The following is a 22,183-nucleotide window of genomic DNA, read 5'->3' on the forward strand; positions in this document are numbered from 1 at the left end:
GTTTCTCACCGCTGCAGCAGCTGGAGACCCCCCGGCATATGCACGATATTCTTGCGAATCAGCAACTGCAGAAACCCATTGCAGACTCGGTTGTTGCAGAATCTACGTCATCGGGGCATATTAATTAGTACAATACCCTCGATAGCGGAAATAGCTACCCCTTCGTATATTACATAAGCGATCGAACCCGACTCAACGCGAGCCCGGTTTCTCTTCTCGGGCTGCATCTGACCTGTTCTCACTTTCGGTGTCTTTGCGGATCTTTTACTGTTTATCGCATTCTGCCTGCCACCGCACTCCTTTCTCTTTATAAATGGGTATGTTCCCCTCCCCTGTCTGATTCTCCTTCCTTTCCGGCTTTCTTTTCATCGCTTTGCTTCCAAACTGCAAGCACGAGTCTACTCTACCTTCCCGCCTGGTCAGATTAGTCTCAGATACTGCTGTCAACATTCTCGCTCCATCGAGAACCCTGACGTGCAGGGCCATTTTAGAAAATCATCGCTCCTGCTTGTAGCTTCACTCTACTGACCGTGTCCAACATAGACGATCAACGCTCTTACTACGACGGTGGTTACAGCGGAAGAGATCAATACGACGTACGTGGTTCCACCCTTCCCATTTCACAGACATGTCTTTCTGTGACTAACTCTCTCGTTTTTGTCTACTAGTCTCGTGACAGATCTCGCTCGCCGGTTAATCGCCGATACTCACGCAGCCCCTCCCCGAATCGCGGACCTAGTCTTCGTGAGCGCTCACCGGTAGGCCAACGCTACGGCGGTCATTCAGGATCCAGTCATTCCCGTTCTTTCGGCAGAAGCATGCCCAACACAGTCAACCAAGATCGTCGCGTCTACGTCGGCAATCTGCCATATAATGTCAGATGGACTGATCTGAAGGATTTCATGCGTAAAGGTTTGTGCAGATGTCTGTACTCGACTGCTATCGATCTCGGTATTAACATTATACATAGCCGGCGATGTCGTTTTCGCCGATGTTCTCACTCTGCCCAGTGGCGCCTCGAAGGTATATATCAGCAAAGTTTTTGGATACATTTTTTTGGGAGAAAGTCAACTTAGCGAATAATTCTCGTCACTGTTGGTTCTTTTGGAATGTATGTCTGACGTGTTTGGTTCAATTATGCAGGGATGCGGTGTCGTTGAATACGCGACGCGTGAGGATGCCACAAATGCTATCAACTCTCTCACCGGTCAAGAATTCAATGGCAGAAATATTTTTGTCCGCGAGGTATTTACCACATCATTTTCGTTATTGACTCAAATGGCTTCATCATTCCCTTCTCTCTCAATCTGTTGCAATATCCTGCTCAAAATGGGTTAGCTTGGCACTTGGATCAAATCTGATACTGCTTTGCTTTTGGAAACACTCAAAGATACGACGGATTGCACAAGGAGAACAAACTGTGGTCACATGAAGTGCAGTGGAAGTTTGCAGTTGGCTGATATGGGCATTGTTGCGTATATGTAGGATCGTGAAGCAGGTCGTGGCCCCCCTCGGTCGGAGGGTATGAGAGGAGGCTTCAACGGGCCACCACGAGGCGGCTACGGCGGATACAACGGACCACCACCACATATGGGCGGCGGAGGATTCCAAGGTCAATCAGCGGGGAATCAACTCTTTGTTGGAAATGTAACTAGATTATTTATTTTTTTGTGGAAACTGGAGAAAGGTTATGGTGAGGCTAATGTTGATATCCGAAACAAAAAAGCTTCCTTTCAATATCGGATGGCAGGATTTGAAGGATTTATTTAGGCAAGCCGGAAACGTTGTTCGAGCAGATATTCGCTCAACCCCGGATGGTCAATCAAAGGGGTCGGGTGTTGTTTCGTTCGAGACCCGGGAGGATGCACAGAACGCGATTCAGAAATTCAACGGATACGACCTCGACGGACAGCGGATTATTGTACGGGAAGATCGGTTTGCTCGTCCGCCTCCTCCGGTCGGTGGAGGTGGCTTTGGATTCCGCGGTGGGTTTAGGGGTGGTTTCCGGGGTGGGTTCAGAGGTGGCTTTGGTGGTGAGAGGGGCGGATATCAAGGGTCGTTTGATAGACCTCATAATCCTCCTCCGCCACCGAATGAGTTCACCGATGGCGCGACTGGAAACGGCTCCCCGAGCAATACCATCCACGTGAGAAATGTGAGTATAGTCTAACGACTTTGCTGAGAGTACCTGGTTACGGCGCTAACAAGTTGGTCGGTTTATAGCTGCCGTGGTCTACTAGCAACGAAGATTTAGTAGAGCTGTTCCAGACGATTGGCAAGGTTCTTCGTGCTGAGATTCAGTATGAGCCGAGTGGTCGTTCAAAGGGATCTGGCGTTGTTGAGTTTGAGAACCAGGAGATGGCGGATATTGCGATTCAGAAATTTTCTGGCTACAGCTATGGCAACAGGTGCGTCTGTGTTTCTGAATCCAGTTGCAGTTTAGAGGAAAGTACTGACTTACGCCTTCTATAGACCTCTCGGACTGTCATTTGTTCAGTACGAGACAGAATCGCTGGCGCCTTCCAACGCACCCAACGCGATCGAGCTCACGCGATCGGATTCGCCGCCAGTGAGTTATGACTACCAAGTTGACACTGTACCTCAGCCGCAGGAGGAGGAGATGCAGATGTGAAGGGGTGGTGCTGTTGACTGTAGGTTTAGGCGCGGTTGTACAGTAGTTTATTTTGTACGTTGTCCTTATATAATGAAAATCGAAATTCACGGGTAGTTTTGATTGAATTGGCTTTGCTCTATTCAATAGTCACCGTGTTTGAATACAAAAAAGCTAGAGTAAACAAAACACATTTTGAAAGAGTAGTTTACATATGACATCCGCGTAAGTCCTCGATTAAAGTTTGTAGTTTTGCCCACTGCTGCGCGCTACGTAGTCCGGTTATCAGTGGCGGGTGCAATCTTTAAACCAACAAGCACATTATTCACGCGACCTGCATTCCCATTCCACCGCACACACGCTCATTCTCTGACGGCAAAGTTTTCGAGTGCCGGGCAATAGGGTATTTCTGCGTCTGCTGTTGAAGTAGGGATTTAGCGAGCAATTGCGTACGCGTTCGTGCTGTTTTTTAAAAAGCAGTCAGGGGGGTTATTTAATAACAAAGTACTTTTTGCGCGGGGGATACAGCAAGCGATTTGAATTTGTGGGATATTGATTTGTGGTGCTAGTTTGGGATCAACAATTGAAAGTACAATTACGTGTTTGGGTTGTATTAGTATTTTTCCGAGATGAGTTCTTCTAGGTAAGTTCGCGATGAGGTATTGAGGGCAGAAGTGGCATTGAACCTGAATGGAATGCTGTGTTTGAAGCAGAGATTACAGAATACTGACATTCATTGTCTAGATTCGGGAATTCATCACTCCACCAACGCGACACGCGAACGCAGCTTTTCGATGGCTTCGACAGCAGCGCGTCGTCGCGACCAGGTTCGCCGGGATTCAAGACAGCGACGCCGAACGCGCGCGGCCAGTACTCGGACTCGGTCATGTCGGGCTTAGAGTCGCAGAACGAGAATGAGATCGAGGGGTTGACTGCGCGGGTGCGGATGCTGAAAGATGTGTGTGGGCCTATTTGAGATTGTCATTGTGGAGTTGAGCTGTCATGATGGAAGTGATTTATGCTAACTGTGGTAATGTTGTTTAGATCACGGTTAAAATTGGTGAGGAAGTTCGGGATTCCTCCAAATTTATGGGTTCATTGGTACTTCCTCTTCACAATTGTTTATATCTTTTCCCTCTCCTTCTTTCTAACAGAATTTTACATATAACAGGAAGACAATTTCGACAACACACGATTGAGATTAAAAGGAACTTATAAGCGCATGATGCGAATGGCAGAGCGATCAGGCGTTGGTTGGCGTGCTTGGGTTGGATTTTTCTTGTTTGTATTCTTGTTTTTCGTCTGGGTTTGGAAGTTTTGAGCGGCAGCCTGATGAGAAGGGAAATGAATCGAAGGCAGGGGGGGGTGAAGAAACATCAGAGAAAGAAAGACTGTACAAATTGCATATTAATGTTATATATACTGAGTGCTTTTAGTAATGCATTGTTCTGTGTTTGCGCTTAGCTAAGGTGGTCGGAGTGTGTCTGATATTGAAGCGCGTGTTTCGTGAAATATTCATCTCTCTTCCAATACTGGAATACAGTAAAGCCATAGAAGAATTAGTCGGTGGTTTAGGTGTACTGGTATCCAAGAAGAGAGTCGCGCGACAATGATGATATTGGCACTGGGTCGCGCATTCGTGGAGAAGTCTTCCGCGCTTCTACAGTATAGCTCTATGGTTCTTATGAATAGAATCGATAACCAAAAGATTTGTTTATCAATAAAGTATATGATATCATTTGTTAGAAAATACTGCTGTGCAGAGAGTAAGAAGTGCGCGACCGATCGTGTTGGTTGCGCGACTCGGTGCTGAAATTGTGAAATGTACTACAGGACCGCGCGACTAGGACAGTCCCGCAATTCTTTCACACAACGAATATCCTCAGTGACATGTAGCATCTGCTATAAATGAAGATCAAACACCCTAACCTACCGAAGTAATCAAGTGGAACAGAGAATGTAAGGCACAGAAGAGCTGCAGGGGCGTTTCGACTAATGCGCGTTATTACTGAGACTATGTTATATGATTAGATCCGCGCATTCGCTGAAGAGCATTTGCAGCGTCTCGGCGGGTAGGCTATTTAACGATGAATAACTTGAATGCCTGAATACTTCAGCTGTTCTTTTAAGGTGGTTCTCACAGTCACCTGTAAGGGTTAGGTGCGTAGAAGGAGAAGAGGTGGGAGCATTAACGAGAATCTGCGCCTCACAGGTTGAGGTCGTTTGGCGATATTGAGTTATGGTTATTGGTTGCCCTGCGCAGTTTGTTTGTTTACTCGGCTATGTTTGTTTGTTTATATTTGTCTATATCTGTATACTGCCTTTCTATCAGTGTTTATATAGTATGTGATTTGAAATGCTTCACTTCCTTCTACCAAGAAGACCGTGTAGGAACAATTGCCTGCTGTGGTGATGTCAAGTCATGTCAACAGGCAGCGGAGTTTAGTCGTACGCCGGCAGCGGCATACGCGCCTTGACAGACAGCCGTGCTTGGCCGCTGCTGCTGCGCAAAGCCAGGCAGCTGGCCACGATGCGCGTTATCAGAGCAATAGCCGGTAATTCACCGATTACTTCCTATCGAAGACATCATTGCTTCAAGGGCCACAGCAGCGGATGGCGCAGGGCGCAGTGTTTACTCTGCCTCTTGTCTTTTTTTAGGCAGAGAGGAGCGGCTGAGGATGCGACTCAGCCTTGCAGTGGTATCCCCAGAGTCTAACTCGTCTGCGCTGTAACCTCCAACTGGCCCAACACCGCCATTGTTGCGCCATTTTACCACAAACCGCAGACTTTTTTCACTTCAGAGATTTTTTTTCTTAAGTACCGGCCGCACTCTGGCACCCAAAATAAAATATACCGCAGCTTTCAGGGCTGAATCCCTATTCTGCTCGCAGTCGTCCCAGCTTCCGGCTCGCAGGTACCCAAACCTGTTTCTGTCTGCCGCTAACAATGCTTAACTGAACTCTAATCGCGACCAGCCCAAGTACGCCAAACTCATCCTCTTCTCACCACCATCCCATACTCATCGTCCCAGCTTTCCGCAGTCCACCCGTCGGACTCGCTCTTTTTCTCTGCCCGCGAAGCTTGCGCTCTGATTTTTTTGCTGCTTGAGTCGGTGAACTCCTGTTTGCCTGTAGACCTGACGCGCGCCAGCTTGAATATCAGCACCTTGCCAAATCTTCGTGCGACAGCCAGCTTCATCATCTCCAACGATGAGCTCTTTCGTGGACGACCGGTAAGATCTCAACGGCAGTTTTGTTGTGTTTTGCTTACATAGCTACGCGTTTTGCGTCTTCTCAACTGCCTACTGACGACCTCTTCGTTCAGTTATACCGGTGGTTTTGCGGCCCCCGGTAGCTTTCAAGACCGCTCGCCTCTCGATGGCTTCAAGAACCTCTCGCTCTCCGGAAGCCAGTACACTGCTCCAAACCAGCAACCGCTGGCTGAGACTGAAAACATGTTTCTGTTTGATTCAGGCCAGCGCTCGGTTTCGCGCTCGCGAGCGCCTGGCGGACTACTTGATCCCAACTATCAACCGCATCGTGACCTCTCGCCTTCTGCATACTCCACCGAACACACGACCCCGCTCTCTCGACCTTCCACGCCCGGCGGTCCTCGACCTGTCTACAGCTCGTCGCCTAAATCCCGAAGTCCGGCCAGACCGCAGGCAAGCGAACCAAGCAATCAGTTTATTCCCGAGCCAGGTTTCCCTATGGTGACCACCCAAGGCGTCAACCTGCCACCTTCGTTTCCCATGGAACTTCGTGATATTAAAGCTGAATGGGCTGCTATTGCGGCTGGCCAGGCGGATTATTCTCGTCAGCTGCAATGGGCGTTGCGACTCTTTCGCTTGCATGGCACGTCGTCACATATGTTTCCCCCGCAGGATCGGGAACTGTTAGACCGTGCCTTGCACTTGGTTCAATCCCTTTCCACTGATCAAGTGCCTGAGCTGCTCTATTATAAGGGAGTCTGGTCAGAGAAAGGTCAGAGAGGGATGGAAAAGAGTCAGACCAGGGCCTTCGAGTATTATCAGCAAGCAGCAGAGGCTGGATTCTTGCGCGCGTACTACCGCATGGGAATGATGGTATGCAGAATTCCCTATATATGCTTTGCATCTCTAGAATGTTTTTTTCTGATCTGCTAACCATGATTGCGATAAAGTACGAGAAAAAGAAGAGGATTGCGGAAGCTGTCAATTGCTTTCAAAGAGGTGCTGTTGAATACGACTGTGGCTGCTGCTTTGTAAGCTCCCTTTACTTCCTTGATTTGTGATTTTATGAAGCTCTAAATATTAACTTGCACTGCTACAGGCTCTTGCGTTGATCTATCTGAATGGTCTTCACCAGCAAGTTCGAGACCCAACATTAGCGTTCAACTACCTGCGGGCCGCGGCCGAGAAAGCCGATTTTGATGTTCCGGTACCTGCGTATATCTACGGCTTAGCACTCCTAGACGAAGATCCCCAGTGGTCGGGCGCAAGTGATTCCCTGTTCAGCAATCCCGCTCTGGGGCGTAAATTCTTAGAACAAGCCGCGCTCCTTTCGGTATCAGCCTCGCAGGTACGGCTAGGAGTTGCGTGGCAGACTCGCGAACTGGGCTGTGAATACGATCCCCCGATCTCGCTTCACTATTATGCGCTCGCAAGCCGGTCTGGAGATCCCTCTGCATACATGGGTTTGAGCTCTTGGTACTTCTCCGGTGACGCTGACTACAATTTCCCTGTGAACGAGGAGTTGGCGGTCAGCCTTGCCAGCAAAGCAGCCGACAAGGGAAACGTCAAGGCGTATTTTGCTATGGGATACTTTTGCGAAGTAGGTATCTGCATGCCGCAGAACTTGGAGGAGGCGAAGCGATGGTATAACCTTGGAGCGGCTAAGAACAGCCAGGATTGTATCAACCGCCTGAACGAGCTGTCGCTTAAACGACAACTTTCGACGGAATTCCACGCGAAGAGACTTGAGGAGAAGAGGAATATTCAGCGCTCGATGACTTTGCAGAGGAAAAAGAAGAATGAGAATGGGAAGGCTGCACTGCCTTCTAATACTGCTGCTGCTGCTGTTGTTGCTGCTACTGCTGTAGGAGAGCAGCAGTTTGAAGAGAGAGGGCGGGCTACCTCGAGCAGCAAAGGCGTTTCTCCTGCCGGTCCTAGGATGCCGGACCAGAACTCGCACCGAGCGTCATTCAATGCTGTTCTGTCCCCGCCACCCGATAGTCCCGTGAAGATTCGCCAGCAAGAAGAAAACATGTTTTTCTCCCTGACCGACGCTAGTTCCAGACGGTCGTCTGCTCAAGGCTATGATACTCTGGATCCGAAGATGGACATGGCCAGAGACGGAAACTCGTATCGACGGTCATCTCAGTCGCCACTACGAAGCGAGTATCTCGCGCAACCAGTGCCGAAGAACCGAAGCGTGTCAGCGTCGCCAATGGAGTCAAGCGTGTCTGAGTCCGCGCTGGGCTATAACAGCCTACCGGTGCGGACAAACGACAACCGCTCCGTGTCTCCTAACTATCGCCCTCGGTCTAGTATTCCTACTGAGTGGAGCCAAGGACGTCCGCAGCAGCAATACACTCCTGTGAATAGCTACGGTCGAACCTCGCCGCAGCCGAATACATCTCCTGCTCCCCGTGCGAGTTTGGCGTCCAGAGTCGCTACGCCCCCACCATTCCAAAACATTCCGGCTCTGACTCCCGATCAAGACAGGAGACGTAGCAGCGCCAATGTGTCACCGCGTCCATCGCCCCGGGTGTCGATGGACCGTCCAAGGTACTCGCCTCCGCGGGTTCCCCAAACTCAGGGTACCTCCTCGACTGGTTATTTGCAGCAAGGCGAATCTCAGTACGCAGACTCTCGTCGACGATCGAGCGGAAACGAGTTCTACGACATTGGCGCACCCGAGCTCGGCTCTCGACACGAGTCTTTCTCGAGCATGACCACATCAACGACCTTGACGAGTGCCTCGACTGTCTCTACTGGCCTGTCGAGCGTCTCGTCTGCTGCCACGTCTGTGAACTCTTCGTCTCTGAAGTCGATGATTATTGACCCCGATGCGGGTCCCAACAGCGTCGACAAGATATTCGCTGGAAAAGGCGCTCAAGCACCCAGGAAGAAGAAAGCGCCGCAGACTTTTGAGGAGATGGGCATCCCCAAGCCTTCGAAGGAGAGCGACTGTGTGGTCATGTAGCCTTTTACCTTTTTTTCCACTATATATTACTAGTTTTATTGTTTATTTAACGTGGGGGGAAGAGAAATCATGTATTCTGAGGGGGGCTTATGTTGTGCATATTGTTTAGCATATGATAAAGGGTAAATTTTTGCATATATTTGTTTATACTGTTTTATTCATTCGTATCGGCAAGTAGACATTCTTTTTTCTTAATCTATAATAGATAAAATCTACGTTCTGGTCAGGAAAGTGGTGTGAAAGAAGTGTAAATCTGATGGGTGGAGCGACGCGTACGGCTGTGTTTTGCGCTTTCCTGAAAGGTAACTAATTTACGCTGCAGGCTGGTTTAACACTCCCGTCTCCCAGCCAGGAAACATATCCAACACCCCTCCCTCTCTATATTTATCGCTCCAACCAGCACCACCCGGACCCCACCGGCCAGAGCGACACAGTAGCACTACCCACTCAACACGACAACATGCTGGGATCAGGAGACGTTCTCTGGAAAATGGAGCACGCGATGCTGTGCTTCAACATCTCGCCGCTTTTGATCCCCGTGGTCTGGGTGATTGGTCTGCTTCCGCATACGTTTTCGCTGCTGCTAATATGCTACTACGGAGCACCGTTCAGTAATACTGTTCCGCGGGGAAACTTTGAGGGTGAGTTGTAGCTGCTGCTGGCGATATTTGCGCTCAGTCGTCGGACCGCTTGCGTTGGTGAAGTGGGTGCTAATATTCTGGTTCTTCTTCTACGTCAGATCTCGATGCGAAAGGAATTCCCAAATCGATTCAACGGATTGCACTGAAATGCCAAGGAGCCCACCGCAACGGCCACGAATGCTTCCCCCTCTTCGTCGGCGCAGTCGTACGTATTCCACCCCTTCCTATCTGTATAACCAAGTGCCGCAGTACTACTAACCATTGACGCGGGAGACGTGATCTGTAGCTAGCGATGAATTCAAGCCCTTTAACTTTCTTCCGGCAGAATCTGTATGCTGTTTCGTATGCTGTGCTCAGGGTCTTGTTTAATACTCTGTACATCTTTGTTTCGTCTGAGAGGTACGTTGCTTATTGCGATTATCTACATGGTTTTGTGTAGTATTTAAGTCTGTTTCTGCTGTTTAGAGTGAGTCTGTTGAGATCGCTGGTCTGGAATATTTGCAACATCGTTACCTTCTCGATGATCATCGAGTCTGTTATTGCGAATATCCATATCTAGTTCTGACGTTCTGAGGACAACGGGCACGGCGCTCTTGTTGAGCCGCTGTTTGACTTGTACGTCTGTCTGCGCCTTTCTGATAGATTAGACAGTTTCTGTACCGAAACAGTGTCGAGTTTCGTGTTTCAGTATTCTATTACTTTCCTCTTACCGATAGATAGAGTGATAAACGCATATATACAAATAGACCGTGCCTCAGCACGCGCAATGATCAATCCATCTCGGAAACGCAATCGCCTCTCTGATATTATAAACCCCGCCCAAATAACAAATCAGCCTCTCGAATCCCATCCCGAACCCGCCATGCGGCACAGATCCCCACTTGCGCAACTCGAGATACCACTCCAGCGGCTCGGGATCCATCCCCGACGCCGCGATCGCGCCGCGCAGACGCTCGTAGTCGTGCTCGCGAAGACTGCCGCCCACAAGCTCGCCCATGTCCGGAACTAGTAAATCAAAGCACTCGACAGTGCCGTCCGGCCCGGGGAGCATGTAGAACGGCTTCATGTTGGCCGGGTAGTTTGTGACGAAAACCGGGCCCTGCGCGTAGTGCCGCGCGAGCCATTTCTCGTGCTCGGATTTCAGACTCTCGCCGTATTCTACCTTGTGCTGGAACTCGACTTTGCCCTGCGCGACCGCATCTTGCAAGACGGAGATTGCCTGTTCGTATGTTATCCGTTTCCAAGGCTGCTCGGTTGCGACGAGCGTGTTCCATCGCTCAGACACCTCGTCCGCGGTAACCATCTCCTCGTCGTCCTCTCCTTCCTTCGCCGTCGCCTTCTGCTTCTCAAGCATGCGCTTCAAGCTCAGAATCTGATCAAGCACGCCCTCGCTCTTCATCCTCGTGACCGCAGACCGAATCATGCCCTCGACTATGCTCATCACGCTCTCGAGATCTTTCGTGAACGCAACCTCGGCCTCGAGCATCCAGAACTCGCTCAGATGTCTGCTCGTCATTGACTCTTCGGCGCGGAACGCAGGGGTTAAGGTCCAGACGCGCGTGAGACCCATCATCAGGGACTCGAGATGCAATTGCGTCGATACCGTCAAGTACGCCTTTTGCCCAAAGAAATGCTCTCCGGCCGACGACGACGACGACGAGTTGGCGACAGTAAACACCTCTCCCGCACCTTCGCAGTCCGAAGACGTGATGAGCGGCGGCTGGGTCTGGAAAAACCCGTTTTGTAGGAAATACGCCGACAGCGCCGTGATCGCGACCGACCGCAACCGCATCACGTTTGCGTTCACGCGCGTCCGAAATCGCAGCGCGGGGTGCTCGCGGCGGAGGTACTCTTGCGTCATGAACTTCTTTTGCAGAGGGTAGAGGTCGGTGGGAGAGGCGTAGTCGCCGAGGATTTCGATCGGGTCGGTGATTGAGATTTCGTAGGGGTCTTGTCGTGTTGGGGTTACCTCTAGCTTTCCTGTAGCTCGAACTGATACTCCGGTTTTTAAACTACCCACAGTCAGCACTGCACTCAATCTATCATCACCCAGACAAAAATCGAAAGAGAACGTACTCAAGAGCTATACTCGGATCCAGAAACACGAGCTGAATCATCTGGTCGCTACTCCCGTCCATAATCTGCGCAAAAGCAATCTTCTTCTGCTTCCGCACACTGCGCACCCATCCGTGCACCGTCACAGCCGCTCCCTCGACCAGCTCACCTTTCCTTGATTTCTCAAGTATGGTGCTGACCGTATCCGGCAGGCGCTGCAGGAACGGCGGTGTGAATGTTGAATTCTGTCGCACCTCGCGGAACGGTGTCGGGCGAGCTGCGATGGCAGCAGCGCAGGCTTGCGAGGCAATGCATAGGATTGGAGGTTGTCGTCGACATAATTGTCTGGTTAAGAGTCGTCTGGCAATCATCTCTCACGCATAGTATGTTAGAATACGCAAAAGTGCTCCGATTGTAACAGGCTGCGATGGAGATGGCTTAATCTTGAACATTTCTTTTCCCGAAAGCCCCTGAAAGTCAAAATCTGACTCACTACTCTACTCCATCGCTCCAGCAGCACAGGATATGAAAGAACGGCTTTATCAAATTACTGACAATTTATATGACGGCCTAAAAGTATACAATAACACAAAAAACAAAAAAAGAAAACGAAATCAAGATTGCCCATTAATACCCATAATGTCCGAAGCCGCGCCTGTTCTGGTCAACTTTTTCCATTTATACCGACACTGGATCCGCGACCGTATGCCGCCCATTTTCTCAGACACAACAGTCCAATTGACCTCCGAGCCAGGGTGACTATACCGAATCTCATTCACGATCTGGATCAACTTCACCTCCTCCTCCACACTCCACTTATTCTGGCCCCGACTAGTCCCGCACTTGACGTAGTTCCGCCATCGGTCGCGGCAGTCCTCTGGCATCCGCCCAATATGCTTCCCGATGATCTTCCACTGCGCGCCATACTCGTCCTTCAACTGCCGCAACTGCTCTTCCTCAGCAGGTGTCCACTTCCCGCGCTGCTCGTAGGGGTGGTATTTCCGCCGAACGTGCTTGTACACGCTCGCGCGTGTGCGGTGGGGAAGCGCGTTCGTGACCGCGTCCCAGAAGTTATCTTTCTTGCGCTCGTTCGCCCACACACGCCGACATAGGCCCTCGTGGTCGAGATCGTGCTCGCGGCCGTATTCCTGCATAAACGTCTCAAGCGCAACGGTCTCTTCAGGCGTGAACGACCCTCCGTTGACGGCCGCGACAGGAGGGAGTCCTGCGTGGGTATCCTGTCTGCGAGCTTGCGGCGGGGGAAGCTGCTGCTGTGCTTGCGCCTGCTGCTGATGGTGGTGAGGATGTCCCAGACCGGTTTGGTCGTGGATCAGGTTCAGAGGTGAGGTGATCGACGCCGCGCCTTCTCGGTGTTGATCTCGCGCGTCGTTCAAGTTCGCCTGCCGTTTCCGCTTCTTCACGGTCGCGGGCACGATCGAGTCCGACTCTGCGCCAGCAGCTGAGGTAGCTGAGTTTCCGGCGCCACGCGTCGAGGCAAGCGTCGCGGCAATCGAGGCGGTGACGACGGCAGCGGCAGCAGCAGCGACGGCGTCCTGCGCGTCCTCGGTCAATGCCATTCCTTGCTCGTTTGCCATCGCGAGCGACACCGCCGCCGGATTACCCAACTGCTCGAGCACGCCGTCCGGTAACGATCTCGCGAGATGTGCTGCTTGTCGTTGGCGGCTGGCCTGTGAATTTGAGCGTTTCGAAGACGCGGCAGAAGGGGGCTTGCTGATGTTTGCGAGCTGCGGATCGAGAACGTCACCGGAGCCGTAGGAGATGAACTGGTTGGTATTGAACCCCTCGCGCTCCTGATCGTTCTCGTCATCGTCGTCGACCTCGTCTCGACCACCTAATCTCGCTGCAGCAGCACCCACAGCGCTTCCCGACACCCTCGCAGCGGCGCCGGACGAGTTGTCCACCCCGCTGCTACCGTCGGCGGCGCTACCGTGACCGCCGTGCTTGCGACTCCGCTTCGACGAACGAATGTCAGATTCGCGGGTAGGTGTGTTTGTGTTGAACGCCGACGCGGCGTTGAAGCTATCGATCGCGTCCATTATTTTTGGATGTGGTTTGATACACGCGCAGGAACTTGTTTGCAGTGTTTTGTCCAAAACAGAATGTTTCCAAAACAAGAGTCCTCCTTTGCTTCAGTTCTTCCTGTCCTTTTATTCGTGTCCAATTTCAAGGCACAGAGCTGCTTCAGGACTGATCCGACACGCGCTGGGACCGTTTGACAACAGGGCTTCGACTGATGCTTTGAAGGAGGGTAATTTGGACAAATCCGCAGAGCAAAAATTGTGAGAGCCGCGGATTCGAGAACTGGGGCGTGATGGCGGCCGGGTGACTTTTTTCCCTTTATTGGTGGTTATGTAAGCGGGAAGATGGGGTCAGGGCTCGGTATTGTTTGGTTTGCGGGTGGACGCGTGTCGTCGTTGATCGCGTGGGTTTTGAGTGCGAGTTGTTGTTGGAGAGTGGCTAATTGAATCGAGCTGGATATTATCCGGTTGAGTCTGCTAGAAGTTACAGAGTGCGTAAAGAGCCTTGGAACGAGCAGAAGTTTGGGGATCTGGGCGGAGTGGAGAACGCAGAGAGTCTGATATCAAGTCTGTCAATGATTGTACATGATTTCCGATCTCATCTTCAGTATGCCGACTCATCCGATACCCCAGCTTACCGGCGGACAAAAGAAAGCTGCAGGTAGCCCTCTTTTTCAGCTATTTGAGACAGGTAAGCTGAAACGCTGGACGACGCCTTCGTCGTTCGCAAAAGCTGCGCTGTCGGAGCGAGTGCCCACACCAGTGTCAAGTCTGGCTATGCACGGCGATAGGATTACACAAAAGACCGATAGCGAGGATAGAGCTGAGAAGAAGAATAAGAAACGAACGAGGGGGTCTACGAGTTTAGACGGGCAGACGGAAGGCGAGAGTGAGTGGACCGCCGAAGAGATTTTGGCGCTGGACGTGCTCAGACGGGCAGTCTCTGATTTCTCTGCTAGTACGACTAGTTTACGAAAGCAGCAGGAATATGGTCGAAAGATGGCGATGATGCTTATCCCAGACCGGAGCTATGAAGATGTGCGGGCGCGATTGAAAACGATACAAATATCGGCGACCGATGATAAGAAGACGGCCAAGAAACCTTTCCAGAGCGAGGGAATGAGGCAGCTGCTGAAGATGGAGCAGGCTAGCACTAAATCCGCAGCAGCAGCAGCAGCATCATCAGTGGAGACAGTGGAGACGGAAAGCGCAGAAGATGAAGACGGAAAGAGATCGGCCGAATTTGAGCGGAAAAAGAAGAGTTTGGATACGCTACTAGGTCTGGCGACGGAAGAAGACGGAGAAGCAGCTGGCGAGGAAGACGTTTTGCAGCAGAAACGGGCGCGTCTTGATGAGATATTAAGTGCGATACCAAAGGACTGATACTACCTAACGAGCTGTGGACACGCGCGAAAAACGCCATGCGAGCGAAGCGTTCGAGAATGACGAGCAAGAAGCTGAAGGCAAGTCATCGGATGAGTCGTCCCCCTGCTGCGTTGTTATAACAAGGCGATGACGGAATGTGCCGATTTGGCTGATTCACGAACGCTGAAGGAGAGAACAGAGCCAATTAAGAGCAGTAAAGTGCAGTAAAGTGCAGTGAAAGTGAGGGGCTTGACTTTTGTATTTATTTTCCGTGACGGCGGGGAAGGACTACGAAGATAGTCGGCGACGTGTCGGGTGTATCTGATGTATCTTGGAGTACGCCACACCCCGTCAGATTGAACGAGGTTGGTCGACAATCGAAATTTCTTAAGAGATCCTAGATTCTTGTACGCAGCATTGGGTCGCCAAGCAGTCAAGCGGTGAAGAAATTAAGAAATATACTCGATATTCGTAACCTGGTGTTTTAGATTGCGCTGGCAGCGCTGCTGAGGTTCCAGCGATCAGGATCTGCCAGCGTACATGTGTAGAGATCGGCACAGTCAGCAGTCTCGGAAAGCCTCAGCTCGAAGAACGATGATAACGACAGTACAGAACGAGAGAGATGGCGCCGGTGCAAACGCATTTCTAGCAGGAGCCAAGAGACGATCGATAGCTGTCGTCTCGCGATCGCATCGGTACAAAACCGACAAGGCGCACTCGAGTTTGCCGTTCCTTTGCTGTCTTGTTTAAGATTTCCAAGAGAAGCTCTTGAAGAACAGAATCCGAGAGAACTCATCTGTGCCCCCTTGATTCGTTCGCATCGCATCGCATCGCGCAACGGCCCTTTTATGACCATCGCGACCACCAGGAAGAAGCACAGAAGGTCTCTGAATATACAACGGCAGACAGCACAGTCTAACCAGCAAATGAATTCATTATCCCTCGAGGGGCTGGCTGCGCGGTTAGGGGAGGGCGTGTACTCGGCGGGGAAAGTCGTTGATTCAGATTAGCGTGTCCGCAATAAATCAAAGAAAACAAAAAAATATGTTCCTTAATTGAGAGCCGGAAAACGCAATTTTGTTTAGAGTTTAGGACAAGTCTTGGGTGGGCACTTTAGCGCCTGGGTACCGCAGCATCGCCGTACCCGGGCCGAGTCCTCTATCGCGTAGGGCTAGCCACATCCTCCGTAGTCATAGTCTTTCTTTTTTAAGCTCGTACCACCGTTACTTTTTTGCCCTTCCTGCCTTCTTGTCTGATTATTTTTTACTTCCTCTCTTTGCTTTTTGCCGTTTTTTCCTTTCCTTTCTGCCTGCTTTATAGACCCGTAACCTGGCTGTCCTCTTTAAGCTCGCAATCCCCGAACGCTGAATTGCTTTTTCCTCACTTTGTTTCTTTGTTTGGTCCCTTCCGCGAGCTCACCTTCTCGTCTGTTGTTTTCGTCTGTGTTGTCTTGCAGTGCATCAGACCCGTAGAGTGCGTCTTCCTAGATGTTTTGATCTTATAAAGACGACCAATGCTGAAACAAACCACTGCCACAATGACAGAGAGCAGTGGAAGGGATCTAAAGATCCCATGCTGTTTCCCCCTAACTCCGAGGCGCGGAACCGAACATTCTCTCTCTCGCAATCCTGCAATCGTGCAATCTAGGCCTCCAGAACACACAAAAAACATATCAGATGGAAACACTGTCAGTTCAATCAAATTTAGACACTAAAACCCTAGATGCAGCCAAGACGGAGATGTTGGGGTGCGAAATTGCGGGATAGGAGCATCTTGCGCTCGTGAATGGAGGCTTTTAACCGTAAACTCCGCCCGGGACCAGCTTTGCTTTCTCGCTTTCCCGCCGCTGTCTCTTTCTTTTATTCCCGAGGATCTTGTCGGGATCATATCTTGTGCGATTATCTATGCTTGTTTATAGCTTGTCAGTTTGTTGCGTGGTTGGAGTGGTCTGGGCCTGTCTTTACCGTCGTTCGATTGTGAGCTGGTGCGCTCGAGGGACGGACAGGTTGGCAAGTGAGCTGAAATCCACTTTGCTGCACTCGCCCTGTAGTTAGTCCAAAAAACAAACAAATAAGGATAAGAACCATCGATCGTATTTTGGTCTGCTCATATCTAATCTATCTATTATTTATTCGCGATGGACACCACGGTAGCACACGACGCGAGACCGAGATGTAAATATCGCTCTACGTCAACATAACAGCCTTGCGAGCTCTCCCCACCACTCTCGGCACTAAAATAAGCATATCCAGCCGTCTAGAATCCTCTTTTATCTAGCTCGCTTTCTCTTCTTAGCGCAAATGGAGATAGGCAACGGACAATGGTCTGGGTGGCAGCAGCGGGATTAAAAGATCAAAGTCTCGAATCCATCCCGATTACCTTGAGACACAAATGAACAAGAAAACACGAAAACAGAAACACATGCTTAACGCTCATTGAATGCAGTATGCCGTGCTGCTCGCACCGGAAATAGAAGACAAGTTGCCAAGTGGCAGCTCGGACAACCTTTATGGTTTTTCTTAATTCCACGGCGATGAACGCGCGGGACGGTGTGATGACGGCAGAAGGGGGAACAAAGCAAAGGTACGCTATATTATGCAATGCTCACCCGTTGCAGCTTGGAGCTGGAGCTGTACAGGAATAACGGCGGGCCTGCATACATACCTACTTGGTTTTGTAGTCTTTTCATCGACGAGTAAAATTCAAAGAGCGACATATCAGGCTGTTGCGAGATTTCCGGTGGCGCTGGGAGCGCGGAACCGCCAGCCAAAATACTTCCCGCTAAAAACGAATGGAACGAGCGAACGACAAGCGTTCCCGCCTGTTTGCTTTTCGACCGGAGGGCCCGGAGCAGCTGCTGGCTAGAGCGCGAGAACCTCCAAGGTGAGACAGTTGTGCGAGTCGGGATATCTGGCGCGGTGACCATAGAGAGCCTGAACGAGACGGGAAAAAACGGCGATGTGGATTCATAGTTTGCTACTCGGCCTCTGATATCCGATCACCCTGCTGCTGTAGCCCTACCTCTGGTGCAGCAGACCTGCATTCCCTCGCGGTGTAGCAGCAGCGGCATCCACGGCGCGCTCCTGACGACCTCCTCCACGCGCAGAGAGCAGCTGCGGATGGCAGCAGCCCGCGGTGACGAGGACGCGGAATTTGCCGGCGGCAGACAGGCAGGATACAAAACCAAGTCTGGGCCTGTCAGCTGAGCGATGGTAAGCGGTTTAGACTTTCAGCGTCAGGCGCACCCGCGTTCAGCAAAAGTAAACGGAGTTAAGCACCGAAATTAAGCTCGAGGCTGAAGCAAAGGAACCAGCAGAGAGCTGGGTCCCGCTGTGGCTTGGAGCAGGTTCTTGAGATATGACACTGGTCGGATGCGAAGGGGGGGGAGTAGCGGCGCGGTGGTGGTGGGAGCAGAAGGCAAGTGCTCAGGCTTTCCTGAAATCGTAAGCCGACCCCGGCTGGTCCGATGGTCATGCCAACTCAGGTGGAATCGGTCCTGTGCCCGACGCTACGGTGGTGGGTGGATATTAAAAATATAGAGATTAGAGCAGATTTCATTTTGCGCGAACCTGATTAATAAAGCCGCTGTTTGGGCAAGCCACGTGTTTGAATAAGAGTGAAGGAGAGGACTAGGAAGGAGTACTGCAGTGGCGGAAATAAATTTGGAATGCGGTGCTTTTTTTGCTATGTTTTATTCAATGCCCGCGTCACCTATATTTCTCATATTCCTCGCCGCTGTGACGTCCGAGAAGTGAGGTATTATGAGCACAAATGACACAGCGCAGCGGTGCCGCGGAGAAGCCTTGACTGGCGTGCACGGAGAAGTGCCAGGCGGAATAGGATAGTCTTGATAGCAGAACCGTAGGACTGATGAATCCAACAACAATCAGGCAAGCAGAGCATCGGAAGGTCTAATATTGCCTTGGCTGGGAAGGTGCGACCGGCCATTACGTAACCGGATGCGTGGTTTCTGTTTGCTTTAGACTTCAGGTCTTCATAGCAATAATATAAGCTTATCCGACCGGCGCCTCGGCTGCGGTCTTAGATCACACTATGTCTTCCTTCCTACGCGGCATATTCCTGCTTCATGAAGGCTTCCTATTATTCATGTGAGCAATATCTCTGCCAGATCGTCATCCGCTTACTATTACTCTGCCAGAGCTACACCAGCGAGCTGAGGCGGGCACGGACTGAGGCCAGCGTAGACCGATTCTGCCGCGTCCGTGCACTTCAGGTTCCTCTACCCTGCTCTGCGGTCCAGTCCAAGATGAGTGTGAATAAGTCAAGAAACTGCATGCGAACGAATTGCCTCACCTTGTTGCGCGCGCAGATCCCTTCTTCCCTCTCGCTTTCGCGCTCTGTCTGCTGCCGCTTTCTGCCATGCATTCCTCACACTATTTCTGCGTTCAGCGATACTCCCTCCGCGGAATTGTGCCCTCGGCAAATCTTGGATCGCCGGATAAATTGGCGCAAACGTGACCACTGCTCTTGGTCGCCCGCGTATCCGACTTTAAAGTTTTAGAGTCTATGACGTCCGCCAAGCTTTTTCATTTCGACCCCGACATAATATATCTATTCGTACAACCAGACACCCAAACACCAGATATCTTTATTTGTTATTGCAGCCTTAATTTCGAGTCCATTGTCATCTCCGTATTCTTCTCAACAGTCAACGCACCAGTGTGGCTTTCTACACAAGTGAGCGTGCAGATCGTGCGCAGCCGGGAGTGCAGGCTGTATACCGGCTATCACGTCCGTCGCGCTTCCGCAATCACTCCCTCTGGCGCTCTTTGAACCGGACCGGAACACGGTCAAACCTCCTCAAGCGACCGAATCTAGAATTTTAGAGTTGCAAGCTTGTTTAACGCAACTTTAGTTGATTTACGGTTAACTTTCGAACCTTAATGGTTATGGGTCAGCTGCTTCTTCGCCATTCCATGTCTGGTGCCGTACTTGTAAGATAACTTGTATCGATATATAAAGTAAACGTATCTACAATGATTTTATAGAGATAATGAATAGTAGTGCCAGGGCGTAGACACATTACAGCTCAAAGGGGCAGGCGCGGTACGACAAGTCCGTCGGAGATAGGACCGTCAAGATGAGCAGCCGGGTACGACACCAGCTCGGTACCCTCTGCCAACTTCCGCGTCAGCCACTTCTCTCCCCTCCCCATTTCTGGCTTGACGGGGGCGAAAGAAACGCGTGGCGCACATTAAACTTTCCAATCTGTGCGTGTCATGTCGGTTTAAGGTTCGGTTGCGAATGCGCTCGTTGTTCTTCACATTTTTCTATAAGCGCTTCCCGCTGCCCGTCGCTCCCACGCTCCGCCCTCGCCGCCCTTTTTCCCTCTCCTTCTCCTTCTCCCTTCTTGCTTCGTTATCCCTCTTTCCCTTTCCTACGCACCCTCCCTCCACACTACTAAACCAGCAACTCGCTCTCGGCTACCTCCCACCATGTCTTCCATGGAGACATACTACGGGTACGTCCGTACTCCGCTCGACGCAATCATCCTCTTCGAAGCCTGCCGGCTCGGCATCCTCCCGCGCGTGCAGCGCCGCCTATCAGAAAAAGAACGTCTCGCCATCCGCTCCGGCTCCGTCTTTGTCTGGGACGAGCGCGAGGCCGGCATGCAGCGCTGGACAGACGGCAAATCATGGTCGGCCTCGCGGGTCTCGGGCTCGTTCCTCACCTATCGCGAGATGGAGGGCAAGCGTGGCGGCGGGACGTACGGCGGACCGCTCGTGGCCTCGCCTTCGGACCAGCCGCGCGAAGAAGACTCGGACGACTCTGAACGCGAGGGCCCGGACGGATACCGGTACAAGCCAGACGGGCTTATGAAGCAGTCGTTCTCCATCCAGACCTCGTCACATCTCAAGCTGCATCTGATCTCCTATTACTCGCGCTCGCACGTCCAGACCGGCTCTGATCTGATGCAGCCGTGCAACGACCCGGCTCTGAAGTACATCCGCATACCAAAGGGCATGTACCCCGATGCGACAGCCTCTGATCCCGAGCCTCTTGGCGGCCCGATGCCGCTGGGGACTCCCCATCTGCGACAAAACTCGCTGCCCGCGGCGGCGGCGCAGACTCCTTCGCAAAGCATCCGGCCGCAGATCCAGATCGCACCGCAGCCCATGATGCAGCAGCAGCACTCGCAACAGCCGCAGCTTGCTTATCACCCATCGCAGCAGCCGCCACATGTAAGCCCGATGCAGCAGCATCCCCAGGCTCCGCCACCTCCGCAAGCACAGATGCAGCTCCAACCTCCGGCTTACCAGTACGCCCAGCAGCAACAGCAGCAGCCTCCACAGCAGCAGCAAGGACATGCTCCACCTCCGCCGCCGTCGTTCCAGCAACAGTCGATGATGGCGCCTATGCTCGCTGTACCACCTCACACTCCTCAGCAGCGGTCGCCGATGATGGAACAGCATCTCCAGCAGCAGCAGCAGCAGATTTACGGATGGCCGCCAAGTCCGGCATCGACGCCTCCCAACTACAGCATACAATCAATATCCCCATCGCAGCAGTACGCTGCAAACGGCGCCCCCCTTCACCACCCACAGGATTATCACCGACAGCAACAGCAGCAACAGCAGCAGCAGCAGCAGCAGGCACCGCTACTCCAGTCCATGCAGCCACAGATGGCACAGATGGCTCCAGTTCCAGTCTATCAATATCAAACGAACGGACTGCCGGTGCCTCCCAAGCAGCCGCTTGCGCCTCAGCAGCAGCATCAGTACAGCCCACAGCACCTTCAGCAAGCCGCACCTGCTCCTCTACAAGCCGAGCAGCAGACAGATCCGCAAGTACCGCGGCCTATGCAGGCCCAGCTGCCACTGCCACCCGCGCAGTCCGGATCTGAGCACCCGTCTGCCGGCGGATAGCAGTACTCTGGTTCGCCACTCGGCGGACTCGATATGCTGACGGCGCGCACAAGCGAAGGCCACGAGGTGCAAGATATCCCGTTTGAGAAGGTGTCGTGGGGCGAGGATATGCGTGCGATCAAGGCGCTCAACAAGAGTTTTATCATTTAAATGCGGGCAAGGGGCGGTAGTATTGTTGGTTAAGCGGTGCATATATGGATTGTATCATTTGATTTATGGCTTTGCGATTTTTTGGTCGCTGTTTTATGTTATCTTGATGAAGGCATGTTATCTTGATGAAGGCGATGATTCTGGGTTGTTTTCTTCTATTTGTATATATGGGTTATCATAGTAAAGGTGTGGTCCGCAGGGAACGGCTTATGTGTTTATAGTTTTTAACGGCGCTCATGATACTAATTCT

At 51.6% G+C, this 22,183-nt stretch overlaps 8 protein-coding genes across 8 annotated transcripts; 6 read left to right on the top strand and 2 right to left on the bottom strand.

Moving 5' to 3' along the window:
- Positions 1–818: 818 nt before the first annotated feature.
- BZA70DRAFT_234431 (uncharacterized protein) lies at positions 819–2,472 on the top strand (the record flags this gene model as incomplete). The annotated part of the gene is made up of 6 exons (XM_064910295.1): positions 819–912; positions 971–1,023; positions 1,144–1,309; positions 1,656–1,997; positions 2,055–2,155; positions 2,224–2,472. The coding sequence occupies 6 exons, from the start codon at positions 819–821 to the stop codon at positions 2,470–2,472; spliced, it is 1,005 nt and encodes a 334-aa protein (XP_064771319.1).
- Positions 2,473–2,889: 417 nt separating this feature from the next.
- Positions 2,890–4,076, top strand: BZA70DRAFT_43824 (uncharacterized protein). The gene is made up of 5 exons (XM_064915116.1): positions 2,890–3,060; positions 3,140–3,254; positions 3,356–3,569; positions 3,656–3,712; positions 3,783–4,076. The coding sequence occupies exons 2-5, from the start codon at positions 3,241–3,243 to the stop codon at positions 3,930–3,932; spliced, it is 435 nt and encodes a 144-aa protein (XP_064771320.1). The 5' UTR covers positions 2,890–3,060; positions 3,140–3,240; the 3' UTR covers positions 3,933–4,076.
- A 1,547-nt stretch (positions 4,077–5,623) lies between these two features.
- BZA70DRAFT_273353 (uncharacterized protein) lies at positions 5,624–9,129 on the top strand. Its single transcript, XM_064911815.1, has 4 exons — positions 5,624–5,843; positions 5,936–6,695; positions 6,773–6,853; positions 6,922–9,129. The coding sequence occupies exons 1-4, from the start codon at positions 5,821–5,823 to the stop codon at positions 8,794–8,796; spliced, it is 2,739 nt and encodes a 912-aa protein (XP_064771321.1). The 5' UTR covers positions 5,624–5,820; the 3' UTR covers positions 8,797–9,129.
- Positions 9,115–10,086, top strand: BZA70DRAFT_293561 (uncharacterized protein). Its single transcript, XM_064914414.1, has 4 exons — positions 9,115–9,437; positions 9,536–9,642; positions 9,724–9,836; positions 9,903–10,086. Exons 1-4 carry the CDS (start codon positions 9,257–9,259, stop codon positions 9,994–9,996), a joined length of 495 nt encoding a protein of 164 aa, XP_064771322.1. The 5' UTR covers positions 9,115–9,256; the 3' UTR covers positions 9,997–10,086.
- Positions 10,087–12,023, bottom strand: BZA70DRAFT_273358 (uncharacterized protein). The gene is made up of 2 exons (XM_064911816.1): positions 11,514–12,023; positions 10,087–11,449 (listed from the first exon to the last, which is right to left on the bottom strand). Exons 1-2 carry the CDS (start codon positions 11,861–11,863, stop codon positions 10,192–10,194), a joined length of 1,608 nt encoding a protein of 535 aa, XP_064771323.1. The 5' UTR covers positions 11,864–12,023; the 3' UTR covers positions 10,087–10,191.
- On the bottom strand, positions 11,997–13,965 carry BZA70DRAFT_43902 (uncharacterized protein). The gene has a single exon (XM_064915118.1). The coding sequence runs from the start codon at positions 13,547–13,549 to the stop codon at positions 12,107–12,109; it is 1,443 nt and encodes a 480-aa protein (XP_064771324.1). The 5' UTR covers positions 13,550–13,965; the 3' UTR covers positions 11,997–12,106.
- Positions 13,833–15,147, top strand: BZA70DRAFT_43893 (uncharacterized protein). Its single transcript, XM_064915117.1, has one exon. The coding sequence runs from the start codon at positions 14,117–14,119 to the stop codon at positions 14,912–14,914; it is 798 nt and encodes a 265-aa protein (XP_064771325.1). The 5' UTR covers positions 13,833–14,116; the 3' UTR covers positions 14,915–15,147.
- Positions 15,148–19,920: 4,773 nt separating this feature from the next.
- Positions 19,921–21,933, top strand: BZA70DRAFT_301489 (camp independent regulatory protein; the record flags this gene model as incomplete). Its single annotated transcript, XM_064914721.1, has 2 exons — positions 19,921–21,767; positions 21,837–21,933. The coding sequence occupies exons 1-2, from the start codon at positions 20,353–20,355 to the stop codon at positions 21,931–21,933; spliced, it is 1,512 nt and encodes a 503-aa protein (XP_064771326.1). The 5' UTR covers positions 19,921–20,352.
- Positions 21,934–22,183: the final 250 nt, after the last annotated feature.

This window comes from Myxozyma melibiosi, assembly GCF_037950935.1.
Source record: "Myxozyma melibiosi strain Phaff 52-87 chromosome Unknown BZA70scaffold_1, whole genome shotgun sequence".
NCBI lineage: Eukaryota > Fungi > Ascomycota > Lipomycetes > Lipomycetales > Lipomycetaceae > Myxozyma > Myxozyma melibiosi.

Bases quoted from the DNA above. Each gene is read 5' to 3' on its own strand.
- BZA70DRAFT_273353 (XM_064911815.1), top strand. From the start codon at position 5,821: ATGAGCTCTTTCGTGGACGACCG. The intron at 6,696-6,772 runs GTATGCAGAATT...ATTGCGATAAAG, and splicing joins ACTACCGCATGGGAATGATG to TACGAGAAAAAGAAGAGGAT. The intron at 6,854-6,921 runs GTAAGCTCCCTT...GCACTGCTACAG, and splicing joins ACGACTGTGGCTGCTGCTTT to GCTCTTGCGTTGATCTATCT.
- BZA70DRAFT_43902 (XM_064915118.1), bottom strand. From the start codon at position 13,549: ATGGACGCGATCGATAGCTTCAACGCCGCGTCGGCGTTCAACACAAAC.
- BZA70DRAFT_43824 (XM_064915116.1), top strand. The intron at 3,570-3,655 runs GTGTGTGGGCCT...AATGTTGTTTAG, and splicing joins GGGTGCGGATGCTGAAAGAT to ATCACGGTTAAAATTGGTGA. The intron at 3,713-3,782 runs GTACTTCCTCTT...TACATATAACAG, and splicing joins CCAAATTTATGGGTTCATTG to GAAGACAATTTCGACAACAC.
- BZA70DRAFT_43893 (XM_064915117.1), top strand. From the start codon at position 14,117: ATGATTTCCGATCTCATCTTCAGTATGCCGACTCATCCGATACCCCAG.
- BZA70DRAFT_273358 (XM_064911816.1), bottom strand. From the start codon at position 11,863: ATGATTGCCAGACGACTCTTAACCAGACAATTATGTCGACGACAACCT. The intron at 11,450-11,513 runs GTACGTTCTCTT...GACTGTGGGTAG, and splicing joins GATCCGAGTATAGCTCTTGA to TTTAAAAACCGGAGTATCAG.
- BZA70DRAFT_293561 (XM_064914414.1), top strand. From the start codon at position 9,257: ATGCTGGGATCAGGAGACGTTCTCTGGAAAATGGAGCACGCGATGCTG. The intron at 9,438-9,535 runs GTGAGTTGTAGC...CTTCTACGTCAG, and splicing joins TCCGCGGGGAAACTTTGAGG to ATCTCGATGCGAAAGGAATT. The intron at 9,837-9,902 runs GTACGTTGCTTA...TCTGCTGTTTAG, and splicing joins ATCTTTGTTTCGTCTGAGAG to AGTGAGTCTGTTGAGATCGC.